Consider the following 27,057-nt stretch of genomic DNA (forward strand, 5'->3'; position numbering starts at 1 on the left):
TTACACACAAAGATGCGACATCAGGTCTTAGCCCGACAGGGTTGGCAAAGACATATACCGTCCCTTTGTCTGACAAAGATAACCAGTTTCAAGCAAAAGCGATTTATATTAATTCACAGGAGCATGGTTGGACATTCCTTATGCAGAAAGATTATGCAGACGTTGCACTGTAGGAATAGAAACTAGTCGTCATATATTGCCTCAATGTAAAGCCTTGAAACCCATGTATGTGAAGGGTTACGGAACATTTTAGTCATGTATACATGGGGCAACTTTTGTGGTAGCAAGTACAGCAGCACACGACATGTGGAAGGAGATTTAAAAAAAGAGGGATGAATTCCCAAATTGCACATTTTAGGGATTATGTATTTAAATTGAATTCTTTATGTGTTGGAAAATGTTTTAATTACGAGTATTTTGTTGCAGCTAAGTGGAATTTTAGACGAGAAGAAAGTGTTAGACTGTGTATGCTGACAGTTTTGATATACATTTTGATATGAAATGTGTTTAAAGTTTTAATGTAGTAAATTAATTGCACAATAAAAAAGATTAAAAAAAGAATCAACCCTTATACCCAACGTGAAAGGACCACTTAGTTTTGGCAGAGTTAGCCGACAGCAAAACAGGCTCGGGAGAGTCCTGAGACCATTGTGGCTTGCGGGCTGAGTGTAGGTGGGGGTTCGTTCCTCCTCCTCCTTCTCCTCCACCCCCTAAAGCCCAGTGACCAGAGAGGTGCTGTGCGAAGTGGCGCTGGGCTCTGCATGTACCCCAGAATGTGCAGCTGAGGCACCTCGACTGCCCGACACAAGCCGAAAAGAGCCGGCACTCAGCGTTTGCTGAGTGAGGTGGGGGCGGCAAGTACCCCTCTTGGAGCGATTCAGTGAGGTTGGAGCGGCAGTCTGGAGGGGTGGGGAGGTCGAGGCAGGGCCCTCGCCCTCGTCGGAATCCTGGACTTGCACTGCCAGCACCTACACTGGAAACGTAGAGATACACAGCCTGTTGGAATCCTGAGGCGGTCACTTTTTATAGTGAGTTTGTGCACTGGTGAAGAGACTCTTGGGAGGGGTGTTGGCAGGTCATTCTCATTTCCCTGGCACAGGACTACTGAGGGAAGCAGCAGTGTCCTCCTGCCTGGGCGTTGAAACCTTTGTGGCCGTCCTTGATCTGTGGGCCTAACTAGGCCTGGGGAAGAGTAGCTTGGGAGGCGCAGGGTGGAGCTTCCTGGACTGTGCGATCTTCTCTTTCTGGCTACTTTAGCTCCCTTGCCGCCTCCAGGGCACATAGGTGGGGGGACCCGGGCTCTGCCACACTCTCGCTCTCATACTGTCGTGCCTCATACAGAGAATCAGAGAGGCTCACTGGTTTGACTCAAGCATTGGCCCAGAAGACGCTGGGATCAGTAGTGCTGGCCCCCCTGAGGAGAGAGCTAGTTTGGGATGCTCTAGGGATCATGCTCCCAGTGCAACACTCTGAGCAGATGGGGGAAAGAGGTGGAGCACCGATGTGGGATAGTGGTTCCTTTCATTCTCCACAGATATACTGGAGAGCTTTGTTGCAAAAATATCACTCATGACCAGCAGGCAAACTCCCCCCTACCCCCCGGCCACCCGAAGGTGCGCCTATGTCCAGCGTAGCTGACGATATGGTGGCCACAAAAATAAAAACAACATCGCTGCGCTCCTCGGTGAGCTCAGGGGTATAAGGGCATATGTTGGCCAACAACTGGAAAAAAATTGATTGAAGGGTGGATACAACAGATGACAGGATCCAACAGCGGGAGACCAACAAGTCATCAGTGGACAGTAAGGAAACCGATATGAGGCTCTTGGAACTTGAACGAAGAGAAAGCAAAATAACCCTCAAAATGGACGATTTTGAGAATAGAGAGCACTGAAATAACATTTTTTTGGCTTTCCTGAAAGAGAATGCGAGACGGAAAGAGATATTAAGAGGGGCATTGTCGAAGTTGTGAAGACCATGTTCAGTACGGATGCCACAGACAAACCCACAACAGATAGGGCTCACTGGGTAGGAGGGAGCCCCAAGTCAATCCTGGCCCAAATCCATTACTACACTGAGAAAACCAAGATTCTTGACAAAGCAAGGAGAGGGCCCCATTGGCTACGGCGATGCTCAGATTACTATTTTCCAGGACCTCTCACTCTCCCGAGGGATCAGTTGGGATTCTGTCTCCCAGACTCATTTGTATTACCAAGCCGCCCTGTTGCGTGTAATGCTCAAACACATGAGCGAAGGCCTGAGAACACATTGGACCTATTTAGAGGACCTCCAAACTCACCACGGGAAGGTGAGAGATTTCCTATGGGCCCTGTATAACGAGATGCCCAAACGGCTTTGGAACACCCCACTTTGGGAGTCCTCTGGAAAGTATGAAAAAAAAAAACAGGAAACGTTGTCCTCTCACATTTTGGCCTTCTCTGATGTCCTATGTCTGGGGCCCCTGTCTTGATCTTGGGTGCCAGGGGTTTCATCACTCCCAATGGTGGTCGGATGCAGGTCTAGAGAGGGTGGGTCAATTGTTCAAGGATGGTGTATTCCTTGGTTTTGAGACATCGGGCCTGATCACGATTTGGGCGCCCTTAAATGTGGTGGTAACAGTGTTTTCTGCCGCAATTAAGGGTCCGCCCAATTTACAGTCTGGCGTGTTTACCCCCAGCTCGGAGCTTGGGGTAAACACACTGGCAAAAATTATTACTTTCGGCACAATTACTGCTGACGGTATTACTGCGCAGTAATTGTACCGAAAATTCCCCATTGGGTGGGAATGGGGACTAAAAGTTAGCCCCCAACCCGCGATTCAGCGCTAATACCACCGGACGGGTGGGCGCGAACGCTAATAAACTTGTGTGGTATCCCAGCCAGGATACCGCCCAACTCGTGATCAGGCCCATTGAGGGAGATCCTGGGCAATGAGACACTTTCCATTTTTGACTATCTCCACCAAAAAGGTTTATTTACAGATGAAAAATGGTATGGTAATCTCTCCAGAGGCATGGCCCTCTTTGAAAGAGCCCTAGATTCTTGGGAATCCTCTGCAGACTCTATAAAATAATGATTATAGCCAACATTTCAGGATTTCAGGTAGACAAACATTTAAGAGATCCTGGGTGGAGCTAGCGGGTGGGGCGGGGGATTTCGGAGGAGGACTGGGAGAAGATCCTCAATGTAACCATTCATGGGAATCTGCTCACCACAGCATGGAGCATAATTTCAAGATCTTGCAGGGTTGGCATCGGGATCCTCTGAGGATATCTAGGATGTTTCGGGGTGGAGGGGAGGGGTGCTCCGTGCAATGCCCTAGAGTGTGTGGATAGGTGAGTTTGTCCTTCCCATATGTAGTGGCATTGCCCGAGGAAACGTATTATTTGGGCTGACCTGAGCTGGATAAAGGAAATAACAGGGGAGCAATTGTAGTTCGATCCTCTACAGATGCTGTTGGGCATCCCTTCAAAAGAAAGGGCAGAATACAGGTTTCCCAGACTGTGAGAAGCAATGTTTCAGGCAGGGAGGCTGGGGATTGGCCAAAATTGGAAAAGTGGCAGGGTGTAACACTTACCTTACACCCTGCAGAAAGCGTCTGGGTCTCTCGTTGCATGTTCCTCACATCTCCTTACCCCAAACGCATGCAGCGTGGTAAGGTGACACTCCACTGTGTTTAACTTGGGCGTAGGAAATGAGGGGCAAAGGGGATAAATCCATTTATCCGCCCCCACAATCAGAAGCAAGGTGAGGGAAAGCAGGGGGTTTATTTTCCCAAGTGACGTGATGAAGCAGCAGGGCAGCGTTAAGTAAAATCAGGGCTGGACTGTAAGCAAACATCCTGGCCAGCCTGGGTGGTTCGCTCATCGTCCTACTGGCTGTAGCTGGCTGCCGGGTGCACAGTACATAATTATTTTCTTCCCAGGCTCGCGCGCCTTCACATTTGAGTGACGATGCACACATATATTGTATAAAGTGGCATCTGTGGTCCACACAAGGAGGTGTACAAAGGGGTAGGGAGGGTGCACACATGGTGTGTGTATGGTGCTCCTTTTCGTTATGGTGGGGAATGATGCACACAGTGTGAGCAGCAGGGTGACATGGTTGGTGCACACAAGGCATATGCATAGATAGAGAGGTAGATCTGATGCATAATGTCTGTATAGAACGGTAGGTAAGGTGTAGGTATTGTATATATTTGGTATCTGCATAAATGTAAGTATATGGCCTGTAGGATAGCTCAGGGGGTTGCACACTTGCTGCTGAAAGCTGTGTGGGATCTGCAGGTCGCAGGCTGGAAATCCAAAAGGCCAACTAAGTCTTTCATCCTTCCAAGATGGATCGTGGAGTGCCATCTTCAGTTGGGTGATAGTAATTGCATGTAAATGATCTATGTGCAGCACTTTGGCAAAAGTGCTACATAAATAAAAATATATTTTTGTATTGTGAGCATAGTAGGGATGGGGCATTTGATTTGTGCATTGTGGTAGGTATGATGCACACATGGCGAGTGTACAAATATAAATATGGTGCACTTTATGTGCGCAGAGTGGTAGTTGGGTTTTAGGCACATAAGGTATACACAAAGGGGTAGACATGGTTCACACGGATTGGAGAGCAGCTGATGTGCTGCACATAATGTGTGCAGAGAGCGGAGTATGTTGCATCATGCACGCTGCTTGCAGAACAGTTGGTATGCTGCCCACATAGTATATGTACAGACTGGTAGGTGTGGTACACACTGTGTGGGGAATCGTAGGTGTGGTGCACCTGATGATTGTTCAGAGATCTCTGTGTATCACATAGGATCCGGAAGAGTTGAGCACTGTTCACAATAAGGAGTAGAAATCATGCACAAGGTGTTTGTAGAGCAGTGGTTATAATGCATACATGGTTTGTGCTGTGAAATAGGTATATGCACCTGATGTAGATAGTGCAATTGACAGTGTGTAGAACTGTAGTTGAGGTGCATAAATGGGGTTATAAATCAGTTGAGATGTAGTACCAGTGTTTGCAGAGCGATGAGCTTTATGAACATGGTGCACACCTTTTACGTGCAGACATTTTGGAATGGTGCACGCACAATGTGTTAAGTCTTGTAAATATGGCATGCATATGGTGCGTGCACATTGTACGATTGTGTAGTGCCCGCACAGTGTGTGCACATGAAAAAATAATGAACAAGTGCCGGAATTAAGTACCAGTGAATTAGGCAACGGTAACACCTGTTTTTTGTAGAGCTATGAAGGCTTTGGCACTCAGCTGGCCTTGCGTTATGTTGGTTTGAATATGGATTGATTTGAGTCAGTAGCAAAGTCCCCAAGGTGGCCCTTGTCCCCCTCAGATTATATGAGTCTCCTACGCCCCTGGTGTTTGGGATAGGAGGAGCTGGAGTAGTGTTGCTTGAAGGTGTGTAGTGTCCGTGGTAGCGGGGGTCCTTGGTTACCTGGTGTGTGGTGGCTGCAGTCTATCCCCTGGAAACCAAGGCACAATTACTCCTGTGTTATATCCTTCTTGTTACCCTCTGTCCCTTTAGCCCTTATGTGTCCTAAAGGGTGGCTGTGGTTGAACTCACCATTAGGTGTGTAGTTGGAGTTCTAATCCCTGCTTCAGCTTGCACCAGTTACCAGTTCACTTCACTGGTAGTTGCTCGGCCAGGCCTGCTGCGGCGGCTAGGTGCGGAGCACAGAACTCCTTTATTGTAAAGTTTGTGTGTAGCAGTGATTTAATTGTCTTGCTCCTAGCTCTTCTCGGTTTCCTCCTTTCTCTGTGTCCTCCTGTTTATGTCTGCGCTTTTCTTTCTGTTTACTCCCGTTTTGTTTGAACTTTCCTTTCTCTGTCTGCGCTCTATGCATTTGTGTTCCTGTTCTAATTGCTCGGTTAATAATGTTTATGTCCTTGCAGATGTCGGCAGAAGAAGATGTTTGCAGCGAACAGCTGCTATTACGGACGGGACCAACCAGCGGTTACAATGGGGATGTCGATAAGTAGAGTTCCGCGATAAGTAGAGTTCCGTTCAGATTGAAGATGCGCCTTTTTCTTGCTTGCAGGTGCAGGTTGCAGCAAAGGCGGTCCTCTGGGAGGCAGGAGCGCTTTAAGAGTACTGCTGCTTGGTTTCAGATTTAATGCAAAGCAGAGGGCGCTTGTTCTTCTTGCTGTTAGATTTTCTATCCATCAGCAGTGATTTTTGGATACCGAGGCTTGAGCCTCATTACTCCATCTTTTCGGGTTGAGTATGTAGTCGTGGGTTTGTATTCTTATTGGGAGGACCGGAGTGTGGCATTTATAGCCCAGTCTACACGTGAGGGATACTGGTTATGTGAGGACCTCTGGTGGCAACAATGGGTATCAGCAACTAGGGGCAGTAAAGAATACTGGTTATGTCCTGCACAGTGCGGCCATTCAGGTCACCAGTCCTGTGTTTTCTTTGCTGAATGTGCACACCAGTGGTGCATGAGCGCGGTACAGCCAGCACGAGTCCAGATGGCGACTACGGGAGTCCTGGAGGACGCCCTAGATGTGACATTCATCACACAGGGTGCCTACAAAAACGTATGGGAGAAGAAGCTGAAGGACATTATGGTGATGGAAAGGCTGACAGCGGTGGTGAATGATTACACGGGTTCCTTCCGGGAGGAATGGGGGCCCCTTGATTGCAAGCTAGGCAGATGATATATGATATGATAGTTTATTTATATAGCGCTTATACACAATGTGTTTCAAAGCGCTTCAAGGCAAGGGAGGGAATAAGGGAAAATACAATGACATTCTTACAGGCCATGAACAGTAAGGATGAGAAATTAACTATCAATCAGCCTGACGACATTTCAGATAGTGCAAGAGCTAAGACATAGATAAGGAAGGGAGGGGGGAGGGTGGGAAGGAAATAGAACAGACAGGCCACTACCGTACTAGGCCTGACAACATTTCCGGTAGAGCCAGAGAAAAACAAGAGGTGAGGGAGAGGGGTGCAGAAAGGTAGGGGAGGAACAAAACAAGCAACTATCATACTAAGCCTGACGACATTTCAGATAGTGCTGGAGGGGAGGGGGTGTGGAGGAAAAGACCAGTGAGGGGAGGAGACAGACGAGGTTGCTATCATACTAGGTCCAGGGACAATTCTGATAAAGTAAGTGCATAGAAGAAAGTAAGGGGAGAAGATAGGAAAAGGGAAAAGAGGAGAGAACAGAGCGTTAGCAATCAAAAGAGTGGAGAAGCAAGAGGGGAGAGTGAATACAATTGCTGAAGTCAGTAGTAACACATAATGTTGCAAGCCAGGATAGAAGATGAAGATGGGAACAGCATGATTCAGGGCCACCATGAGTACAAGATGCAAAGGAAGTCCAGCATGAGAGTTGAGAAAGGGTGACGCACCGTGAATTAATCAAGTCCATAAAAGTCAAATCCAGCATTGGCCACAAGACAGTGATGGTGGAACCAGAATTTATCAGGACAGACTCCTACAGAAGTAGGCTTGAGGTGGGATAAGGGAGGAGCAGGGTAGAAGAATCAAGCAAAACAGGCAACACCTGTGTGCGAGAAGGGTGGGGGCACAAGGGAACATCACGGGGGGGGGCCAGAGGGGGTGGGGATGACCTGTGGGGACAGAGAGAGTAAACACATGTTGGTGCATGCCTACCTGCTGTCTGAGCAGGGGTCGGGCCCTGGGTCCTCCTGGTCCGAACAGGTCCAAACAGGGATTGCCCTTTTCTTCGTCTGCCCTTCGCTTCCGACGCCCGGCCGAGAGACACCCTTGATCTAATAGTTAAGAGCAGGAAGGAAGAGGCAGGGCTAAGAAGGTGGGTGGTGCTTACGCCAGGGGGCCTAGAACCACTTGCACCTGCTCCCCATCTGCAAAGGAACGAGTGCTTTTTTTGCGAATGATATGCAGGGAGCTTGGGTGAAAGGCATGTCAGAATGATTTGTATGATACTAAAGCCTAATCCCTCATGGGGGCAGTTTCTCAAGGGGGTCCAGTGCTATTGGGGGTCGCCGCACAGTGGGCGTGGTATGGAAAAATGCCACCTTGAATTATCTTGCTGTATGCCCTACTGGCGGCGAGAGCACATCTAAGAACTCATTAAGGTATTCCCCATGTTAACCCTACTCCACTATTGCCTTCAGTCTATGTTGCAAAATGTTAACAGAAACATTTGAGTTGTGTGGGGGCGGAGGGAACTACTATAAATTGAGCATTGTATTGTTTTTAATGTGTTTAAGTAAACAAATGCAAATAAAAATGTAAAGTTTAAAATAAGAAAATGGGATGAAGTGAGATGCACGTAGCCACAAATCGGAAGGTGTTGTGAAGGAAGGAGGGAGGGCAAGGGCTAAACGAAAAACAAAAAATACAGAATCCGTAAGAAATTATTTTTTCTTTCTCGGTCATCCTCTTCTCCCTCCTTCCCAATCTGTGTCCTGTCCCTTTGGGCTTCAGGTGGATTCTCAAGACAGGGGCAAGGATATCGAGAGTATCAGCTATAGCAGAGTGGAGTGGAGCGTGGAGGGGGCAGTGTCAGGGTGACAGTCATCCAAAGGGGGAGGAGGGGGTGAAAAGGTGGTGGCGAAAACCTCAACTGATACGCACTTCATGGGTCAGATGACCAAGAAGGTGGGTGGCAGTGATGGAAGTGGCTTGGCCTGAGGGGTAGGGAGGGTGAGGTGGCAGGATAGGAGAAAGTTATCACTCCAGGAGAGAGGAGTGGAGAGGGGGACAGAGAGGGGAAGGTCTGAGGAGATCAGAACATCCAGAGTGTGCCTTGCAGAGTAAGTTGGGCCAGAGGGGAGAATAGTGAGTGAAAGAGTCGCAGAGGTCACGAAAGAGTCCCGAGGGGGGACAGGAGGCATCCAGGTCGATGTTGAAGTCTCCAAGAAGGAGGAGTTGAGTGGTAGAGGCCAGGAGTGAGGAGGAGAGGTCCGCCCACTCAGAGAGGAAGGAGGAGATCTGACCAGGTGGCCGATAGATAGTAGCCACAGTAAGTGAATGGCTAGGGGAGAGTGAGAGAGCCTGCAGGTGAGGCATTCGAAAGAGGAGTAGGCCTGTGTAGAAATGACAGAGGCAGGAATCCACTCAGGGAAGATCAGGGCTACATCCCCTCTGGAGCGGTTGGACCAGGGTGCGGAGAGGATCTTGTAGCCGTCAGGTAGGAGCGTGTCAAAGCTGGTGACAGAGCTGGCCGTAAACCATGTCTCGGTGAGACCAAGGACATCGAGGTCAAGTTCGTCCAGAAGGCGACAGGTATCAGAAGAGTGTTTGACAGCAGAGCGAGAGTTTAGAGTGGCGATATGGAGAAGGTTGCCATGCGTTAAGGACTTCCGGGGAGGGGTACAGATCAGAGGTACGCCCTTCGGAGGTGTAGAAGGGGCCCGAGAGGGGGCAGAGAGGGAAGGGGAAGGCAAGGTGGCCAAGGAGGAGGCAGAAGGGGGAGGCAAGGTAGCTGCGGCAGGGGGTGGGGGAACAGCAGGAGCAGAAAGGAAATTGATGAGGCGCAGTAAGCGTCTGTCAAAGAGGAGAAGGTTGGCCTAAGGGGCTTGGACAAGGACAGTCCCATTAGAGTAAACATTAATGATGACCTTAGAGGAATGGAAGGAGTCCAGGAGGGCGTCTCAACGGGTGCCACCATTAATGGGAAAAGAGGAGAAGGGAGAGAGCACAGAGACCATATGAAGGGTCCATAGGTCTGGCGAAGGAACGACAAAGAGGATGTCAGTGAGAGTTTCCTTGGAGGAGGCACTAGTGTAGGTGTCAGCGATATGGAGGCCTGGGTTGGAGAACAGGATGTCCTTTTTAAACTTCTTCCTACCAGATTTAGTGATGAGAGCAGGATAGTCAATAGAGAAGCAGATGGAAAAGATAGGAGAGACAGAGCACCATAGAGTAGGTGGGGGAGGGGTGGAAGAGAGACGGGGAGACAGTAGAGAGGGAAACTAGACTAGGTAGTCAAGACAGCGGGAGGCAAGCAAGTTGAGCAATCGGACAAGGCGTCCCTTGTCAATCAGGATTAAAGAATGCACATTTTAGGACAGGAGAGAAGACATACCCAAGTTGGAGAGTCCTGGATAGTGGGGAAAAAGGCCTAGGTTTCACAGTGCATTTTAAATACTTTCACATACCCAATTAAATGGCAGAGTAGAGCACTGCCTTACCAAAAGTCAACATCCTGAGCATGGAAAGTATCCAGGGAGTATTGCTTAACCAACATGTGTATAGAAGACCACGTTGCAGCGTCACAGATATTTTTCACCGGCACACCCCTCTGGAGGGCTGTCGAAGTAGCAATGCCCCTGGTGGAATGAGCCCGTAAACCCTCAGCCAACTGGTAGCATTCTGAAATAGCGAGGATAATCCACATAGACAAAGTCTGCTTAGAAACAGCCTGTCCTAAACAGTGTCCAGTATACCCCCACAAAGAGCTGGTCGTCCACTCTGAGTTTGGCCATTCTGGAGAGATAAAAGCTCAAGGCTGTTCTAGGATCCAAACTATGGAGCAGTTGCTCTTCCTTACTAGGAGGAGGAGGATAAAAAGCAGGGAGTACCACCTTCCCCACTCAAATGAAATTCAGACACAACCTTAGGAAGAAAGGACAGACGTACTGTCAATACAAACCTGTCCTTGTGGAACAAAGTAAAGGATGGCTTAGAAGAAAGTGCCTGCAACTCGCTCAATCTTCTAGAAGATGTAACTGCAACTAAGAAAACAGTTTTAAGTGTCAATATCCTTAAAGTGCAAGAGTGCAATGGTTCAAAAGGAGCACCCATAAGAAATTTTAGAATCAAATTAAGGTCCCAGGCAGGCAACTGAATTAGCGACGGCGGGAACACATTTGTGAGCCCTTCCAAAATGAATGATCAGTGGAATTTTAAAATAAGAACATTCCTCTGACGGGCGCTTAAAGATAGACAGCACTGCCAAATAACCTTTAATGGTGCCCACCTGAATACCCCTGGGCCAAAGAAAGCAAGAATTCTTTACTCTGCACCAGTCGCAAAACCTACGCCAACAGCAACGGTAAAGGGACTTTGTTGCGGGCTGCCTAGCCGAAAGCAACACCTCCATTATGTCATCCGGGAGGGCCCAATATATCAACCTCTCAGAAACCATGCGTGAAGGTTGAGAGTCTTGACCTCTGAATGGACAACTCAATCTTCCTCTTGTAAGAGAAGATCCTCTCTTTGGGGAAGACGCATTGGAGGACAGATGGACATGTCTAGAAGGTCTGGGTACCACGCTCTCCTGGCCCAATCCAGAGCAATGAGGATCATGCAGGTCCTGAACTGTCGCAACCTCCTGAGAACTTGAGAGATGACGGGGTTCGGTAGAAATGCGTACAGAAGCGGGAAGTGCCACTCCAAGACGAACGCGTCTCTTAGAGTGCCTCTCGGAGGAAATTCCCTTGAGAAGTACTGTTCGCACTTCCGGTTGTCACCGGTTGCAAACAGGTCCTCCTGCGGGGTTCCCCAAAGGGCGAAGATCTCTTCAAGGACTTCCTGAGCTACCTCCCACTCGTGGGAGATCGCGCTCTGCCTGCTCAGAGCATCCGCCGTCATGTTCTCCTTGCCAGCCAGATGAATTGCCGAAAGAGACATACCCTCGCTGATTGCCCAGAACCAGAGATGCATTGCCTCCCTGCACAGAGGTAGTGACCCTACACCACCTCTTGTTGAGGTAATGCATTGCCACGGTGTTGTCCATCATTATCAGGACATTCATCCCCCGTACAGACAGCAGGAAAGCCTTCAGCACTAGTGTGATGGCTCTCAGCTCCAAAGGATTGATGTGAAGTCTGGACTCCGATGGAGACAAACGACCGCTGATGGATAGATCATCGGCATGAGCTCCCCACCCTGCAACCTGTCAGGGAAGCATCCGTGACATCCGGCCATGGTTGCCAAAAAGGCTCCCCTTTCATGAGAATGTTCTCGTCGGCCCACCACAGAAGGTCCTGCGAGACTGAGAATGGAACATGAAGGAGATCCGACATCCTGCCAGAGAACTGGGACCATTGAGTCCTCAGAGCCCACTAAAGGGATCTCATTCTCAAGCGGGCCTCTGGCACCAGAAAAATGCAGGATGCCATGAGGCCGAGCAACCTTAAGAATTTGAAAGCCGGAAGAGACTGGGCTTGTTGAAATTTTGTGATCATCTGAAGAATGTGATGAGCCCTCACCTTGGGCGGCGAGCACATCCCCAGGGAAGTGTTCAAAACGACCCCTATGTACTGGAGCCGTTGGGATGGTGTCAAAAGCGACTTCTTGAAGTTTAGAGAGAAGCCCAGCTTGTGAAGGGAGTGGCAGGTGACTCTGAGATGATGCAAGTCTTGTAAACGTGAATCCCCCCTCTCCTGAGATGCACTGCCACCACCACGTGGTGAAGTCCCTTGGGCGGAGGTTAGCCCGAAAGGCAGGACCCGAAACTGATAGTGGGATCCGCCCACTGCGAACCTGAGGTATTTTCTGTGCTTGAAATGGATCGGCACATGAAAATAAGCATCCTACAGGTCCAATGACACCTACCAATTCTGAAGTTGGAGGGCCTGAAGGATCTGAGAAAGAGTGACCATCTTGAACTTGTCCTTCCTGAGGAACTTGTTCAAGCATCTCCAGTCCAAGATGGCACTCAGTCATCTGTACTTCTTGGGTATCAAAAAATAATTATAAGTCACTCAACGTAGTGACTAACATACTTATTCCATAGTCCCCTTTCCTTGATACTGTATGGGCGTCCCTTCCAAGGGACGGGAGACGGAACCTTTTTCACCAGAAAAAACCTTCTTCCCCTTTAAATTTAGAGGCACGCTGGGGTGCAGCCCAGGGAGCATGTGCTGCCCTGACTCTGCCCTCTGGCGCCACACCTCAGTCCCCATTGACGCGTTGATAATGGACATTGCCTAATGACACCAGTATTATTAGGGGGGAGGTTGGTGGGACGTATGGAGGAAAAGGGACTATGGACTAAGTACGTTAGCCACTACAGTGAGTAACTTATAATTACTCTTAGGTCCTGTCCCCTTTCCTCCATACTGTATGGGCAATTACAACTGATGTGTAGCCCCAGGGTGGAGCGGTGACCCTCCTTACGCAAATAGGTTCCTGAGAAAAGCCTGTCCGAAGGCCGCATCAGATCTAGAGCCGGCATCCAAACAGTAATGCTTGCAGAAAGCCGAGGGACGGCCCAAGTGGCCGCCCTGCTTATGACTTGCCAAGGGACATGGCGCTGGAATGCGATGGCCGTTGCCTTGGCCCTGACTGCGTGGGCATGCATGTTGGCCGGAAGGGGCTTGTGCTGGCCCTCATATGCTTCTTTGATGGCCGAGACTATCCAACAGGATATGGAAGCCCTAAAGGCCTGATAGCCTGGTCTTGAGCCTCCAAAAGTGACAAACAGGGCATCCGATTTGCAGAAGCCCTTGGTCCTGTCCAAGTAGAATTTCAGGGCACGCCCGATATCCAGGCAGTGCAGCACTCTGTGCTTCGTCCTTGGGATAGGGAAAAAACCATAGGAAGGACTATTTCTTCGTTCAAGTGGAAAGCAGACAGAACCTTGGGCAGAAATGCTGGGTGCGTCCGCATGACTACCTTGTCCTTGTGAAAGGTGGTATACGGCTCTGAGGTGACCAGCGCCTGGATCTCGCCGACTCTACGAGCCGAGGTAAGGCCGACTAGTAAGGACGTCTTGATGGTGACCAGCCTGATGTCCACAGACACCATTGGCTTGAATGGCTTGTGCGCCTGTGCGCCCAGGACTATGTTAAGGTCCCACACAGGGTGCGGTCGCTTGACAGGCGAGCAGAGTCTAGCGGGACCCGTCAGATGTTTCTTGATGATAGGGTTGGAGGAGAAAATGCCTTCCTCTGAGTTCTTGTAAGCCCCAATGGGTGCAAGGTAGGTGCGACAGGTGTCCAGCTGCACGCATGAATAAACGAGGTGCGCCGAAAGGGAAAGTACGTCATCCAAAGTGCACGCCAAGGGGTCGATTCCCTTGGAGTCTGCCCAGTGGCAGAATCTGGTCCATTTGCTTTTGAACTGGGCGCTGGTAGCTTTGCTCCTGGCGCCTTGTATGATCTCCAAATCGGCCTGTGAGAGGCTAAGGTGCATAAGCGTTACCTGCTCAGGTACCACGCTGTGAGGGCTAGTTTCCCTGGCGCTGGGTGGATGACCCCACCTGTTGAAGATCTCCTGAATAACGAGGTTGTTTAGCTGCCACTCCCAGCCTGCTGTGCCTGTCCGGTTCCAGGTTGGATTCCCCCGGGAGGTGGACTGCCGTGAGGTAAATGTCGTTTTCCAGGGCCCACTCCCACATGCTGATCGCCATCTGCACAGAGGAGGGGGATCTAGTGCCTCCATGCTTGTTGAGGTAGTACATGCTGGCTGAGTTGTCTGTCTGGATGAGGACAACCTTGCCCCTTAGAAGTGGTAGGAATGCTCTGAGCGCTAGCCAGATGGCATTCAGCTCCAACCAATTGATGTGGTATTCCTGCTTCTGTCGAGTCCAGGTGCCTTGGACCGAGAGATCGTCCAGGGTGGCTCCCCAGCCCTCGAACGAGGAGTCTGTGGTGATGGTGGCCTGCGAGTAGGGAGGCCGAAAGGGCTTGCCTGTCTGTAGGTTGCAGTCCCTGGACCACCATGATAGGTCCGGGTGGAGAGATGGAGGAACGTCGATCATCTCGGACTGGGAGCCCTGCTCCTGTTTCCATGAGGCCGCGAAGTGCAGCTAAATCCTCCTCATCCTTAGTCTCGTGTGTGACACGGCTAATAGGACTGCTACCAGTAGACCCAGGAGATGTTGGTACCACCATGCCGAGGTCAACTCTCTGCTGAGGAAGTGGGCGATGGCCCTCTTGATGGCCGAGACTTTGTCCTCCGACGGGAAGACCTTCTCGGATCACGTTTCCCAGATGAGGCCTAGGAATGTCAGTCTGTGTAGGCTGCAGCTGTGACTTCTTGAGATTGAGCGAGAAGCCCAGATCGTGCAGTGTATTCATAAGGGCATGGGAAGAGTGGTGAACCGCTTCCGGAGATGTAGTCCTGAAAAACCAGTCGTCGAGGTATGGGTAGATGTGGAGGCCCTGTGCTTTGAGGAGGGTCGCCACAGTATTCATGAGTCTGGTAAAGACCCTGGGGGCCGAGTTGAGGCCAAAAGGAAGGACTTTGTATTGAAAATGGTAGCCCATAAACCTGAACCCTAGGAAAGAACGATGGGGCTGCCAAATCGGGACGTGCAGGTACGCGTCCTTCAGATCCAGGGAACACATCCAGTCTCCCTTTCCAATGTTGCCGCTATAAAAGCTGGCGTAACCATCTTGAATTTTTGCAGGGGTAAGGAGAGGTTGGGGGTGCAAAGGTCCAGCACAACTCTCAGGCCCGCCTGGTGGTTCTTCTGAATGGCGTAAATCCTGGAGTAAAAGCCAAAGCCTCGCTGGGAGGCTGGGACTTCCTCCACTGCCTGGCTCTATACGAGTGACCGGATCTCCGCCAATAGAGTTGCTGTCCCTACTTGAGGGAGTGGAGGGGAGGATGGAGGAGAGGCTGGGATAGGAAGGCGGTACCCCGTGGATACTATGGATAGGATCCAGGGGTCAGTGAAATTCTGGCACCAGAAATTTGCATGAAGAGGAAGCCTGCTCCCACTGGAGACATGTGGACCCGAAGGGGTGTGTCATGCTTTCTTTCCCTCAGAGGCTGTCACTGAGGAGGGGGGACTGGAAACATCCCTCACCTCCCACCCATTTTGTTGCTTGCCCCGGCTGTGGAAACCTCCATATGTACGACCGCTCTCCGAGCGCTGCGGAGATTGGGTGTACGATTTGGGCGTGGTCTTTGTGAGGATGGATAAAGACTTTGCTGTCTGTGAGCTGTTTTTCTTCTTGTCCAGCTCCTCGTCCGTAGAGGAGTAGAAGAGGACCCCCCCCCTCAAACGGTAGATCGAGTATTCGCTCCTGGACATCCGGGATGAATTTTGTTGGCCAGAGCCAGGCTGTTCTTCTCATGTCCGTGGCAATACAGATGGCACGGCCTGAGGTATCAATATGAGCCACTGTGGATTCCATGAGGTAATGTGCCACCAGCTTGGCTTCAGCTAGCCCCGCCTTGAAGCGTGATTGGCTCTGGGTGGGGAGTTCTGGGAGGAAGTCCGCAATTTCCCGCCATAATCTCTGGTTGGCGGCAGCCAGCATGGCATCAGCGTTGGCTTGACGTAGATTTAAAGAGGCGTTGGAATAGAGTTTCTTGCAATACGCCTCCAAGATCTTCTCCTCCTTGCCTAACAGCGCCGCAGAGGAAGAGGCCAAGGACGAATGGGGCTTGGAGTATAGTGATGCTGCAGCGATCACTGAAGAGTGTGGCTGAGGATGGGCCGAAAGCAAGAGTGTATCCCCCTCCACCTGCCTGTACTTGGCGTCCAGGCATCGATTGAACGGCTGGGCCGAGTGGGGTTTGAGCCAACCCTTCTTGGCCAGGGAGACTACATCGGTCTGCATAGGAATCCCTGATTTGGCAGAGGGGCGTCGCTTGAGGACTTCCGCCAGAACCCCCTCTGCCGGCTGCTCGACTTCGGGTTGAGGGAGGCCCGGGTACTACGCCAGACCAGCAAGACGTTTGTGGAAGGCCCTGGCAAAGGATGGCGTGTCTGGATCCTCCTCCTTATCCGTATCCTGCGGATCTGGAGGATCCTGTGGAGGAGTCGTCGTTGGCGCCGGAGGCTGGGGTACAGAGCCCACGGCCAGAGGCTGAAGAGGCGGCGGAGGCTGCGATGGAGCCCCCCCTGTGGAGTTGGCTGGGTAGCCGGAGGAGGTGGCATCTGTGGTGCCACTAGCATTGCGGGGAGGACTTCCCTGATGGCGTCCTTGATGATGATGACCCCCATCTGAGGTGACTTCATGAGGCCGAGGAACTTCTCCAAGAGCACCTCCTCACTTGCAAAAGAGGTGGCAGGGGTGCCAAGAGGTAGCAGGGAGCTAGTGGAGCCACTGTATTCCCTGTCCATATGGACGCAAAGGAAAGCTGCCCTGCGCAGATGAGGGGTACACTGTAGGCCACGTACCTGGTTGAGGCCAGTCCCACCTCGACACTGGTTCTTCGCCGAATTCCTGGAATGGTGTCGGACGGGTGCCTCTTTCTGGCATGGCGGCCATTTTGTCGAGCTGCCTGCCACGTGCCTGCAACGTGATGCTCTGCATGCTGGGCCCGGCCTCCTCCAAGACTCTTGCATGTGGATCCGTGGGTGATTGTATCCAGAGCTCACACATCTGAAGTAATGGCTCGTCACTCTTCGAGATACTGCAACAGCCTCCCCCCCACCAGTGAACAAGGCGTCAGAGCTGTTTACGAGCAGCAGCTGCCTGGGCGGCTTTGGCACTCTTACCACGAGTGCTTCTTCGTTGGCCCCTTTGACTGGGCATCCCCCTCGCCTTTCCAAATGAGGAGTAATAGCGAAAGGAACCAACCCTCCATTGTGTCCCCTAGGACGAAAAGGCAGAGGTTGTCTGACAGCTGCGCCCAAAGATTTGGCATCTGCCTTGGAGGTCTGCAACTTTTCCAGGCTCTCGTCAGCCTTGTTGACAAAAAGATGCGACCCTTCAAAGGGCATGTTGAGAAGACGGGCCTGCACATCAGGTGCAAAACCAAACTTGCACACCGACGCAAATCTGTGCATCACGGTGCTCGTAGCCATGGACCTTGCAACACTATCTGCAGTGTCCAAACCAGATTGAAGGGATTCACACATGGCAGCCATCTCTTTCCTCCCCTTCGGGAATATGCTCAGCCGCAAGCGAAATACAATTCCACCGAGTGTGCGAAAATTTTGCTAAGGCACAGGGGGAGTTGGCTGATTTCAGGGCCATACTCCCAGCTGAAAATACCTTTCACGCCCATCCATCCATGCGCTTATCGTCCCTATCCGGAGGGATGGTAGGGTACGCTGCCTGCTTCGAGGTGGCCGTAGCCACCTGAACCACCAAATTCTTGGTGGTGGGGTGTGTGGACAGGTAGCCGGGTCGCTACTGGATGGCCGGTATTTCTTGGACAAAGACTTGTTAACCGCCAGAAGAGATTCTGGAGAAAGTCCAAGTAGCTGCCACCCTTTTTTGTAAAGCCAAATGAAATGGCAACACCGGGTCAGTGGACGGACCCTGATCCAAGATCATACTCAACCTGAGGCCTGGACTTACCCAGGTACTCGCAACCCTCTCATCAGTCTCCTATAAGAAGATTCGGCATGCTCATCAGGCTCGGGTTTACCAAACTCTATCTCAGGAGATGTATTGAGGCTAATGGCATCATGCAAGGACCGACGCAGATCCTCAATCCGACTGTCCTCATCAATGTGACATTCTGGAACATTGGTCCTTTTGGTCTTCCTTATCGGACGACAAATGTCCTCATCAGACCTCTCCTCATCATTATCTTCATAAATATTCTGGAGAGACTGGAAAAACTCCTTCCTAGGGAGAGGAGTAAACCTCTTCTCAGGAACAGGCTTCACTGACTTAGCAGGAGCCATTCTTGGAGGTTTAACAGCCACAGGGGCTTCCGTCAGCAATTTCTGCCCAGCAGGCGTCGATGGCTTCGATGGAGTCAACGTTGAAAAAGGCGCTGAAGGCTTCGTAGGTCTGACGCCGGGTAAAACCCTGACAGGCGCACTCGAAGGACATGGCGCTGATGGCGTCGACACCTTCTTTGGCAGCTTCTCAGGTTTCGACGGTTTGGCAGGAAACTAAGACCGCCACCTGGACCTGGCACGTCTCTGGCGATCCCCCGATGCCTTGTCCGAATGGGGCCTCGATGGCTCCTGATGTTTATCGCGCCGAATACCCGGGCCCGCGGGCGCACGAGCACCGGACCGAGACCGTTCCTTGGCAGTCAACGACTGGCACTTCGAGCAGTCGTTAGTGGCGTGGTCCTTGCCCAGGCACCACAGGCAGATAGGGTGCAGGTCCGTGATGGACATCTTGGACCCGCAGTCCCAACATTTCATGAAGCCAGACCGCAGGGTCGTCGGGGTGGAAGAAGAAGACATATCGAACAATATGAAGTAGAAGACACGAGGCGCGCCGAGTTCTAGAAAGCAAACACGTTTGCGGGAAAAACTGAACTGAGGCTACGGGCGCCATGCGTGCTACTTACAACATCCAATGAGGTCACCCTCGACGGAGGCCTTCAAGGGCCATAGACCCAATGCCACAGACACAAGGCTGCCCTCTGCCAAAAAAGATTACGAAGCAGCACAGCTGTGGACATTACAGGTCACAGATGAGGAATATGTTGGAGGACACAATCCATTCGAAAGAGCAAACTGAGTTTGAATCAGAACACAGGGGGAGTTACAGAAGAACCTGTGTGGGCAAGCAAGCCCAGGGTGATCAGTTGCTTGACCTGTGATGGGTGGACGGTGTGGTCCGACAACTGTGCCTAGACTGGGTGTACTATATCTGTGAAAACCCAAGAAATGTACAGTGATTGAAAGCACCAGAAAGAGATTGCTAAACGAAAGCAGGAGAAAGAAATCTGCATAAACTGTCAGGGAATATAAAGTTGACTTGGAACAGGTTTTAAATATTGAGAGACTGACCTTAACTACAAGTCGGCAAGCTGGTGTCTTGGGACAGGAGAATCCTGAGACTCATTTTGAACTTGTTTTCTTGGGGAAGGGAACCCCGAGATTTTGTTTTGCAACTATGCTGTCTTCTTGTGGAAGGGAACCCCGAGATTCCTCTTCGCTCAGAACTTTATTTGGAACACTTTTGTTGCCGACATCCTTACACATTGTTTAGTTTTAGTTGTGAGGGCAAGTATAGGTTTTGGGCACAGACAGACTTAAGATGAACTTCCTGACTCAGAATATTCTTAATTTCGTTAGGTAGGGAAATCCCACCTTAGCATTGGTCAAGTTAGGCCTTCAACCATCCTGACATTTAAGTTAATAAACCATTTTATTTGAACTTCGAATCTGTTGTCTGTCTTGCTTCATGGCGCCTTCACAGGGTCTAGCACACTCCCCATGGAGGAAAGGCTCGGCAAGGTAGAGGTGGTAACAATCACCCTTCCACGAATGCCACACCCAGTCTATGCCATTGGCATGGCCAGCAGCAGGAACCACAAAAAGAAAAGATTTTCTTCTATATTCCTGGCATATCCCCTGGCAGAAAACAATGTCTCAAACCCCCCAACCCCCTTGTCTTTTTCCTGAATGGTAAGTACACCATTACTGCTTGATGTGCGGGAGGAGAGGGAGATTGCATAGTGGCTGGGTCAAATCAGAGCTGGTACCCCTGCAGCTGTGAGAAGAGCAGAGTTCCCAAAATAAATTACTCCTGGCATAACCGAGCATTGTGTGAGCATACATGGAGAAAAAGACCTTTCTTTCTCCTCTTCTTTCCATACATGCCAATAATCAGTACAGAGGGGCCATGTACCCTGTGAATTTCCACTGCAGATATTATGATTTGGCTACTTGCCGTTTCGAATGTAACTTTGCAATAGTAGATGCTAAATCTTACATACCACTCATTCTAAATATTTTGCAGGTTATAGACATCCCCTTTCCTCCTCTCTGTCCAGACCTAAAAACTTACCTTTCAAGTGAATGTAGGAAATCGGTCATGCATGTTCTGAATAGTGCATCTGCCACATTAAGAGCCCCGCAGACCACCCCAAGCATTGTATCTGGTTTTTCAGCCTAGGAAAGAGATAGGAGTTCATAAGACAAATACAAATAATAATAGAAAAAGGCAAAATTGCTAATTACATCACAGATAATTAATGTGGATCCTTCGATTGATAAGGACAAAATACTTACCTGTAACTCCTGTTCTCCAGCATTGGCATCTTTCACGGATTCACATGCTCATGAATATTCCTCGTCATCAGGCTAGGAATCCTCTGTAGTATTAAAGCAGTTTTGCTTTAAAGTTGCTTAAATAAAACTGATTGCCACTTATATAGCCTGTTGCTGTCTGCCCAAGTCAATGACATCAGTCCTCCTTAGCTCCACACTTGGTGGTCATCGATTTGTAAGCACACTTAATAATACTTTTTCTAAATTTGTTTTTTATTTGTTTTAGTTGTAAAACAACTTTTTCAAAACAGCTTTTTCATATCAATTTCTTCAAGGCATCATGTTCCATTCAGTTTACAAGGTCTTCATAGATTTTTCTCTAAACTGGACCAGCATTTGCAAGATCTTGATTTAGTCTACATTAGTACTCTATTACATTCAATTCAACAAATAAAAATTATAGTCATTACCTACAACCAAGTTCTTAAGTTAACACTTAAGGGGGAATAAATGCTAGCTTCAATTCAAATCACCCTTCATACCACAGGCTATATATCTATTTCAGGTATCTTATAGTTGCTAGATTTAGGGATATCCTCCGAGCATTGACAATCATTTCCCACATGTTTTGCTGGGTTAGTATCCGGATATCTATAGAAAATGTATAGAAATAGTCTTGTCTTAAGTCATTTAGACTACTACATTCAACTAAAACGTGTTTGATTGTTTCAGCATGTTCTAGTTTTTTGCAGAAACGACAAGAGGCATCCACTGGCGTATTTGATCTTCTGGCAATGAGATATTTTGTAGGCCATAAATCAAACCCAAGTCGCATGATGGCTTACCTGAATTGCAAGCCTTGAAATTTTACTAGGTATGCAGGCACAGTATTAAAAAAAAATTCCGAAAAAACATCAGGTGAAAGGTTTTTATACTTCGTACACTCAATCCAGGTATCACTCCAATATTTAAACCATAGTTTTTGTTTTGCTTTCCCAGGGTTATTAATCAACAACTCGATATCAATATCAGCGCTGTCCATGGTTGTACAACATGCAGTACGCCATGAAGCGAGGGGGTGGTTTAGTTCCATACCCTTGTCAATAGTTGGCAATAATGATACAGGATAGCTTTTAGGTGTTTTTTATGCTTTCTTTCTTTATTACTGCCTAAATCAGCATCTTCAAATACAAACATTTTTCATTTTTTTTTACAAACTTTATTTTCCATTTTCTTCTGAAGATCATAGGTTACAAGCATGCATAAGAAAACCAGTGCAGTATTTTAAGCATTCTTCGTACAGTCAGTGTTCATTTCTTTATTAAGTTCTTGAGTATAACAGTTAAACAATTAATTCCCCCCCTTCTTTTCCATTATTCTCTTTTTAAACAGATTTATTTTCCCATCAGCGATACGTATTCCAAACCTAGTAAGTGCAACATAACATTTCTTACAACATAGTCCTATTTACTCTTGTTGCTATATCGTGTATTGTCCTGTATCCCCAGGGTTTTCCCCCTTTTTTTGTATCATTTTGCCCCCCCCTACCCCCCTGACTATTCTTACTGGGTTCTTGAGTCCTTTGAGATCGAGAGTTCGAGAGATCGAGAGATCTCTCTCTCTCTCTCTCTCTCTCTCTCATCAATACATTTCTGAGGTTCGGTGGTTTATAGAAATGAGCTTCCCTGTCTCCGACAAAGTCTCTAAAAGGGGACCATATGGAAAAGTATCTCTGGTATTTCCCTGTTCTTATGGCAGTTACTTTCTCCATTGCCATTACTCCCGTTATTTTCACCCACCACCATGGTGTAGTCGGGCCCCCTAGCGTTTTCCACCGTTGTGTCAATGTCATTCGTGCTGCCGATAATTGTGTTATTAGGGTGGCTATGTGTCCCGATGCTGCGTATAAGGAAAAAGTTACTTACCTGTAACTGTTGTTCTACAGCATGGGTCTGGCATGGATTCACATGCTCATGAATATTCCCCGTCGTCAGGCTGGGAATCCCCGGTAAAGAAAAAATCAGTATCAGTTTTGTTTCTGAACGGTCTTTCTCAGCAGTAACCAATCACTGGTCTCTGGGTCATACTGCCCCCAGCCAATGATTGCGCTCTCCCTAAGCCCCGCCCCTGGCAGCCATCCTCAGATTTGGTAGCACGTAAAGTGGCAGTATGACCAAGTGAAGAGCAGCAGAGGGGTAGGAGGGAGGGTTCACATGTGAATCCATGCCAGACCCATGCTGGAGAACAACAGTTACAGGTAAGTAACTTGTTCCTTCTCCAGCACGAGGTCTGGCACGGATTCACATGCTCATGAATATAAGAATACATAGCAGTATACACATGCACAACCACAGGAGGTGGCAAGGCTCAACATTAAGCATTACATAAATTCAACATTAAGCAACTCTTACCTCCTCACCAGGCCCACCTTCAGGCGAACAGGTTGCGCAGCACTGCTTGGCCGACTCTGGACTCCTCCCTGGAATACCAGTCGACGCAGTAGAATTTCATGAAGGTGTGCGTCGACCTCCACGTAGCAGCCCTGCATATGTCCAGCAGGTGCACACCAGACAAGAACGCCGTAGTAGCAGCGATCGCTCTGGTCGAATGGGCTCTCGGACGGCCAGGCAACGGTCGGTTTGCCAACCAATGACAGTGCATGATACAGCCGGAGAGCCACCTGGAAATGGAAGCCTTCGAGAGTGCCTTCCCTTGATTAACAGGTCCAAAGTTCACAAAAAGCTGCAATGTCTTCCGAAAACTCTTTGTGCGGTCCACGTAGAACTTCAGCGCTCTAGCTACATCCAGCGAGTACAAAGTCCTCTCGGCCGGCGACGAAGGCGATGGGAAGAAAACTGGCAACACCAGGGGCTCGTTGAGGTGGAAGTCCGATGGCACCTTGGGCATGAAGGAGGGGTGCGTCCTCAGCACCACCCTCGCCGCGTGGAAAGTCAAGTATGGAGGCTTGCAGGAAAGGGCCTGAATCTCTCCCACTCGTCGTGCGGAGGTGATGGCCACAAGGAACGCTGTTTTCCACGACCGTAATTTCAACGGTGCCGAATGCAGAGGCTCGAATGGCAGCCCCATGAGCTTGCACCACGTTGAGCTCCCACGCCGGGGCCGGAGCCTTCACCGGCAGGAACGATCAGAACCGTCCCTTCATAAATTCCTTCACCAGGTGATGAGACCATAGGGATGACCGTCCCGTAGTTCTGGTGTAACGGGAAATCGCTGCAAGATGGATCTTGAAAGAAGCGTGAGCTAGCCCCGCCTTGGCCAGTGACAGCAGGTATGGCAGCACTTGAGGGGCCGTAATTCGCAGAGGGTTCATCTTCTGTGCACGGCACCAGACAGAGAACTTCTTCCATTTGTGTCCATAGCACTTGAGAGTTGAGGACGCCCTGGCGTTTGCCCGCACCTCCTTGCAATCCGCTGGGATATCGTACCCTCCAAACTCTAGTGCCGCAGGAGCCAGGCCTGCAAGTTCAGCTATCCCGGGTCGTAATGGAGGATGGCGCCTCCTTCTCTAGAGAGAAGATCTGCGTCCGTCGATAGTTTGACTGGGGGGGGGGGGGCGCTGACAAGTCCAGAAGGTCCGGGAACCAGATCTGTCTCGGCCACAACGGTGCAACGAGATTCATCCTGCACTGGGACCTCTTGAGTTGGTTGATGAGTCGCAGTAGTAACGGCAACGGAGGGAACACATACAGGAACAGGCCGTCCCAGGGGAACGAGAAAGCATTGCCCATGCTCCTCGGCTGGGGAATCCTACTGGCGAACCTCAGGCACTTGGAGTTCGCCACCGTCGCAAACAGGTCGATCTGGGGTTTGCCCATCATTGAAAAAGGCGATCCACTTGGTCCCGACGCAGTTCCCACTCGTGGCATGAGCGCAGCTCCCTGCTCAGCGAGTCGGCGATGGTGTTCTTTATCCCTGCTAGGTGGAAGGGCACCAGAAACATCCCCTGGGCAACGGCCCAATGCCACAGATCCTGGGCCTCCTTGGATAGGGCCGGGGATCTGGTTCCTCCCTGCTTCCAGATATAGAACATCGTGGTGGTGTTGTCGGTGAAGATCCTTACCACCTTGCCCTTGAGGGACGGGAGAAACGACCTGAGAGCCCAGAACACTGCTCGGAGCTCCAGGATGTTGATGTGGAGTGACCTCTCCTCCGAGAGCCAAAGGCCTCTCGCATGAAGACCTCCGGTGTGCACTCCCCAACCCTCCCAACCGTCTCCTGGTGTGCTGGGGTCTGAAAGTCTGTGCCCGCCGCGAGATGCGCACAGGTGCCCCACCACCGAATAGCTTGGTGGAAGACCTCGTTAAGCGGGATCCTGTCTTCGAAGCTGCCCGCCGCTTGCATCCAACGGGCGTAGAGGAACTCCTGTAGAGGACGCATCCGCAGCCTGCATAGGCGCACCAGGCAGATGCAAGAGGACATCATGCCGAGAAGTGACTTAATGGACCTCACCCTGGCCACATCTGTGGCCAGCAGGCGTTGCACCTTGCCCAGGATGGCCTTCGTCCTTTCCTCCGACGGGGAAGCCAATCGTGCCACTGTATCGAGCTTGGCTCCCCGAAACAGTGCGACCTGCGACGGAACCAGGTGGGATTTTGCGAAGTTGATGGAGAATCCCAGGTCCGTGAGCAGGTGGACGGTCTTCGCTGTGTGCTCGACGGCGAGCTACCTTGTCCTTGCTCGGATGAGCCAATCGTCCAGGTAGGGGTAAACGTGGATCCCTTGCTAGGCACTAGGTAAATACCTTGGGCGCTGACTTCAATCCGAAAGGCAGGGCCTTGAATTGGTAGTGCCATCCTTGGACTACGAATCTGAGAAACCTTTGGTGTCCTTTTAGAATGGGGATGTGGAAGTAAGCATCCTCCAAGTCCAGCGACGATAAGAAGTCGCCTGCCTCCAGCTGTCCCAGCACGTGCTGGAAGGTGACCATCTGGAACTTCTGTGCCTTGATGTATTTGTTTAACCGACGCAGGTCCAGGATGGGGCGCCAACCGCCTGTCTTCTTTCTGACGAGGAAGTATCTTGAGTATACTACGGAGCCCCGGAGCCTCTTCAGGAAGAGCTTGATGGCCCCTTTCTTGAGCATCGTCCTTACCTCTAACAGCAGTTGTGGGATGTGATTTTCCTTCCTGGCCACAGGAGGAATTCGGGGGCACTTCTTTAGAAATTTGAAAGTGTGCCCGTGGGCCAGGGCATCCAGCACCCAACGGTCGGTGGAGATTGACTCTCAGTCGCTGAAGAACTTCGCCAGCCGTCCTCCCACCGTGGTGCTCAGGTGGGGGCCTCGATGCCACGGCTGGTTGAGTCATGCTTTGAGGCGGCCTTGCCACCCTGGCCTCCTTGGCGACGGCGACGGGGTCCTCCTGACTTGCCGTGCCCTCTGTAGGCCTCTTGTGACGAGGAGCGGGCTGCCTGACGATACGTCGAGGAGCCACCGCCAGATCCTTTGGAGGCACCTTGCTTGGCTCCGGAGTTCCGAAAGGGCGGCCGTTGTTGCTGCAAAACTCCCAAGGCCCGAGCCATCTCCGTGTCGGTCTTGATGGCCTGAAGTGACTCATCTACTGCCTTTCCAAACAGGTTGTTCCCATCAAAGGGCATGTCCAGAACTCTGGTTTGCACGTCCTAGTGGAAATCTGTTGTCTTGAGCCATCCCCGCCATTAAAGGCAAACACCGTTGCCCAACTGGTGGAACCTGGTGTCCGTGATGTCCGTGGCCACCGTTATGGCGTGGTCCAAAGCCACCTCACCTTCCTGTAGGATCCCCATGGACTCCGTCCTCTTGTCGTCCAGTAGGAAGTCCAGTAGGGGGGTGATCTTGTACCACAACGGACTCTCGTAACAGGCTACAATCGCTAGGGCGTTGGCCGCCTTAATTGTCGTCACCGCGGACGAGATGACTCGTCGTCCCAATGCGTCCAGTCTCTTTCCCTCGCCATCAGGTGGGGAGGTTGAAGTTGAAGCCGTCGCCCCTGCCGCTTTCTTTTTGGCCGCCGCTGAGACGACCGAATCCGGGGTCGGCTGCGCCCTAAGGCACAAAGGGGCGGAATCGGGGACCTGGTACTTCTTTTTGTACCGATCCCTCTTGGCAGGCGTCGTGGACGGGTTCTTCAGGAGAGCAAGTCCCTCGTCCCAGATGTCGTCAAGCAACGGCACCGCGAGTACAGTCTTCCTCTTGACCTTGCGCCGTTGATAAAGGAAGCCTTCCTTCTTCCGTTCTTCGGGGCAGAGCTGGAAGAGCTTGGATGCCCTGGAAATCATGGCGTGG

General features: G+C 50.5%; 1 protein-coding gene across 1 annotated transcript in view; it reads right to left on the reverse strand.

The window, feature by feature from the left end:
• The window catches only part of ACACB (acetyl-CoA carboxylase beta), a 3,851,763-nt gene that overhangs the window by 2,664,644 nt on the left and 1,160,062 nt on the right, over positions 1-27,057 (reverse strand). The window contains exon 15 of the mRNA XM_069619430.1: positions 20,572-20,675. Within this exon, the coding sequence (XP_069475531.1) occupies positions 20,572-20,675 (104 nt within the window). The remainder of the gene's footprint in view (positions 1-20,571; positions 20,676-27,057) is intronic.

This window comes from Ambystoma mexicanum, chromosome 10 (assembly GCF_040938575.1).
Source record: "Ambystoma mexicanum isolate Mex_15411 chromosome 10, UKY_AmexF1_1, whole genome shotgun sequence".
Taxonomy (NCBI): Eukaryota; Metazoa; Chordata; class Amphibia; order Caudata; family Ambystomatidae; genus Ambystoma; species Ambystoma mexicanum.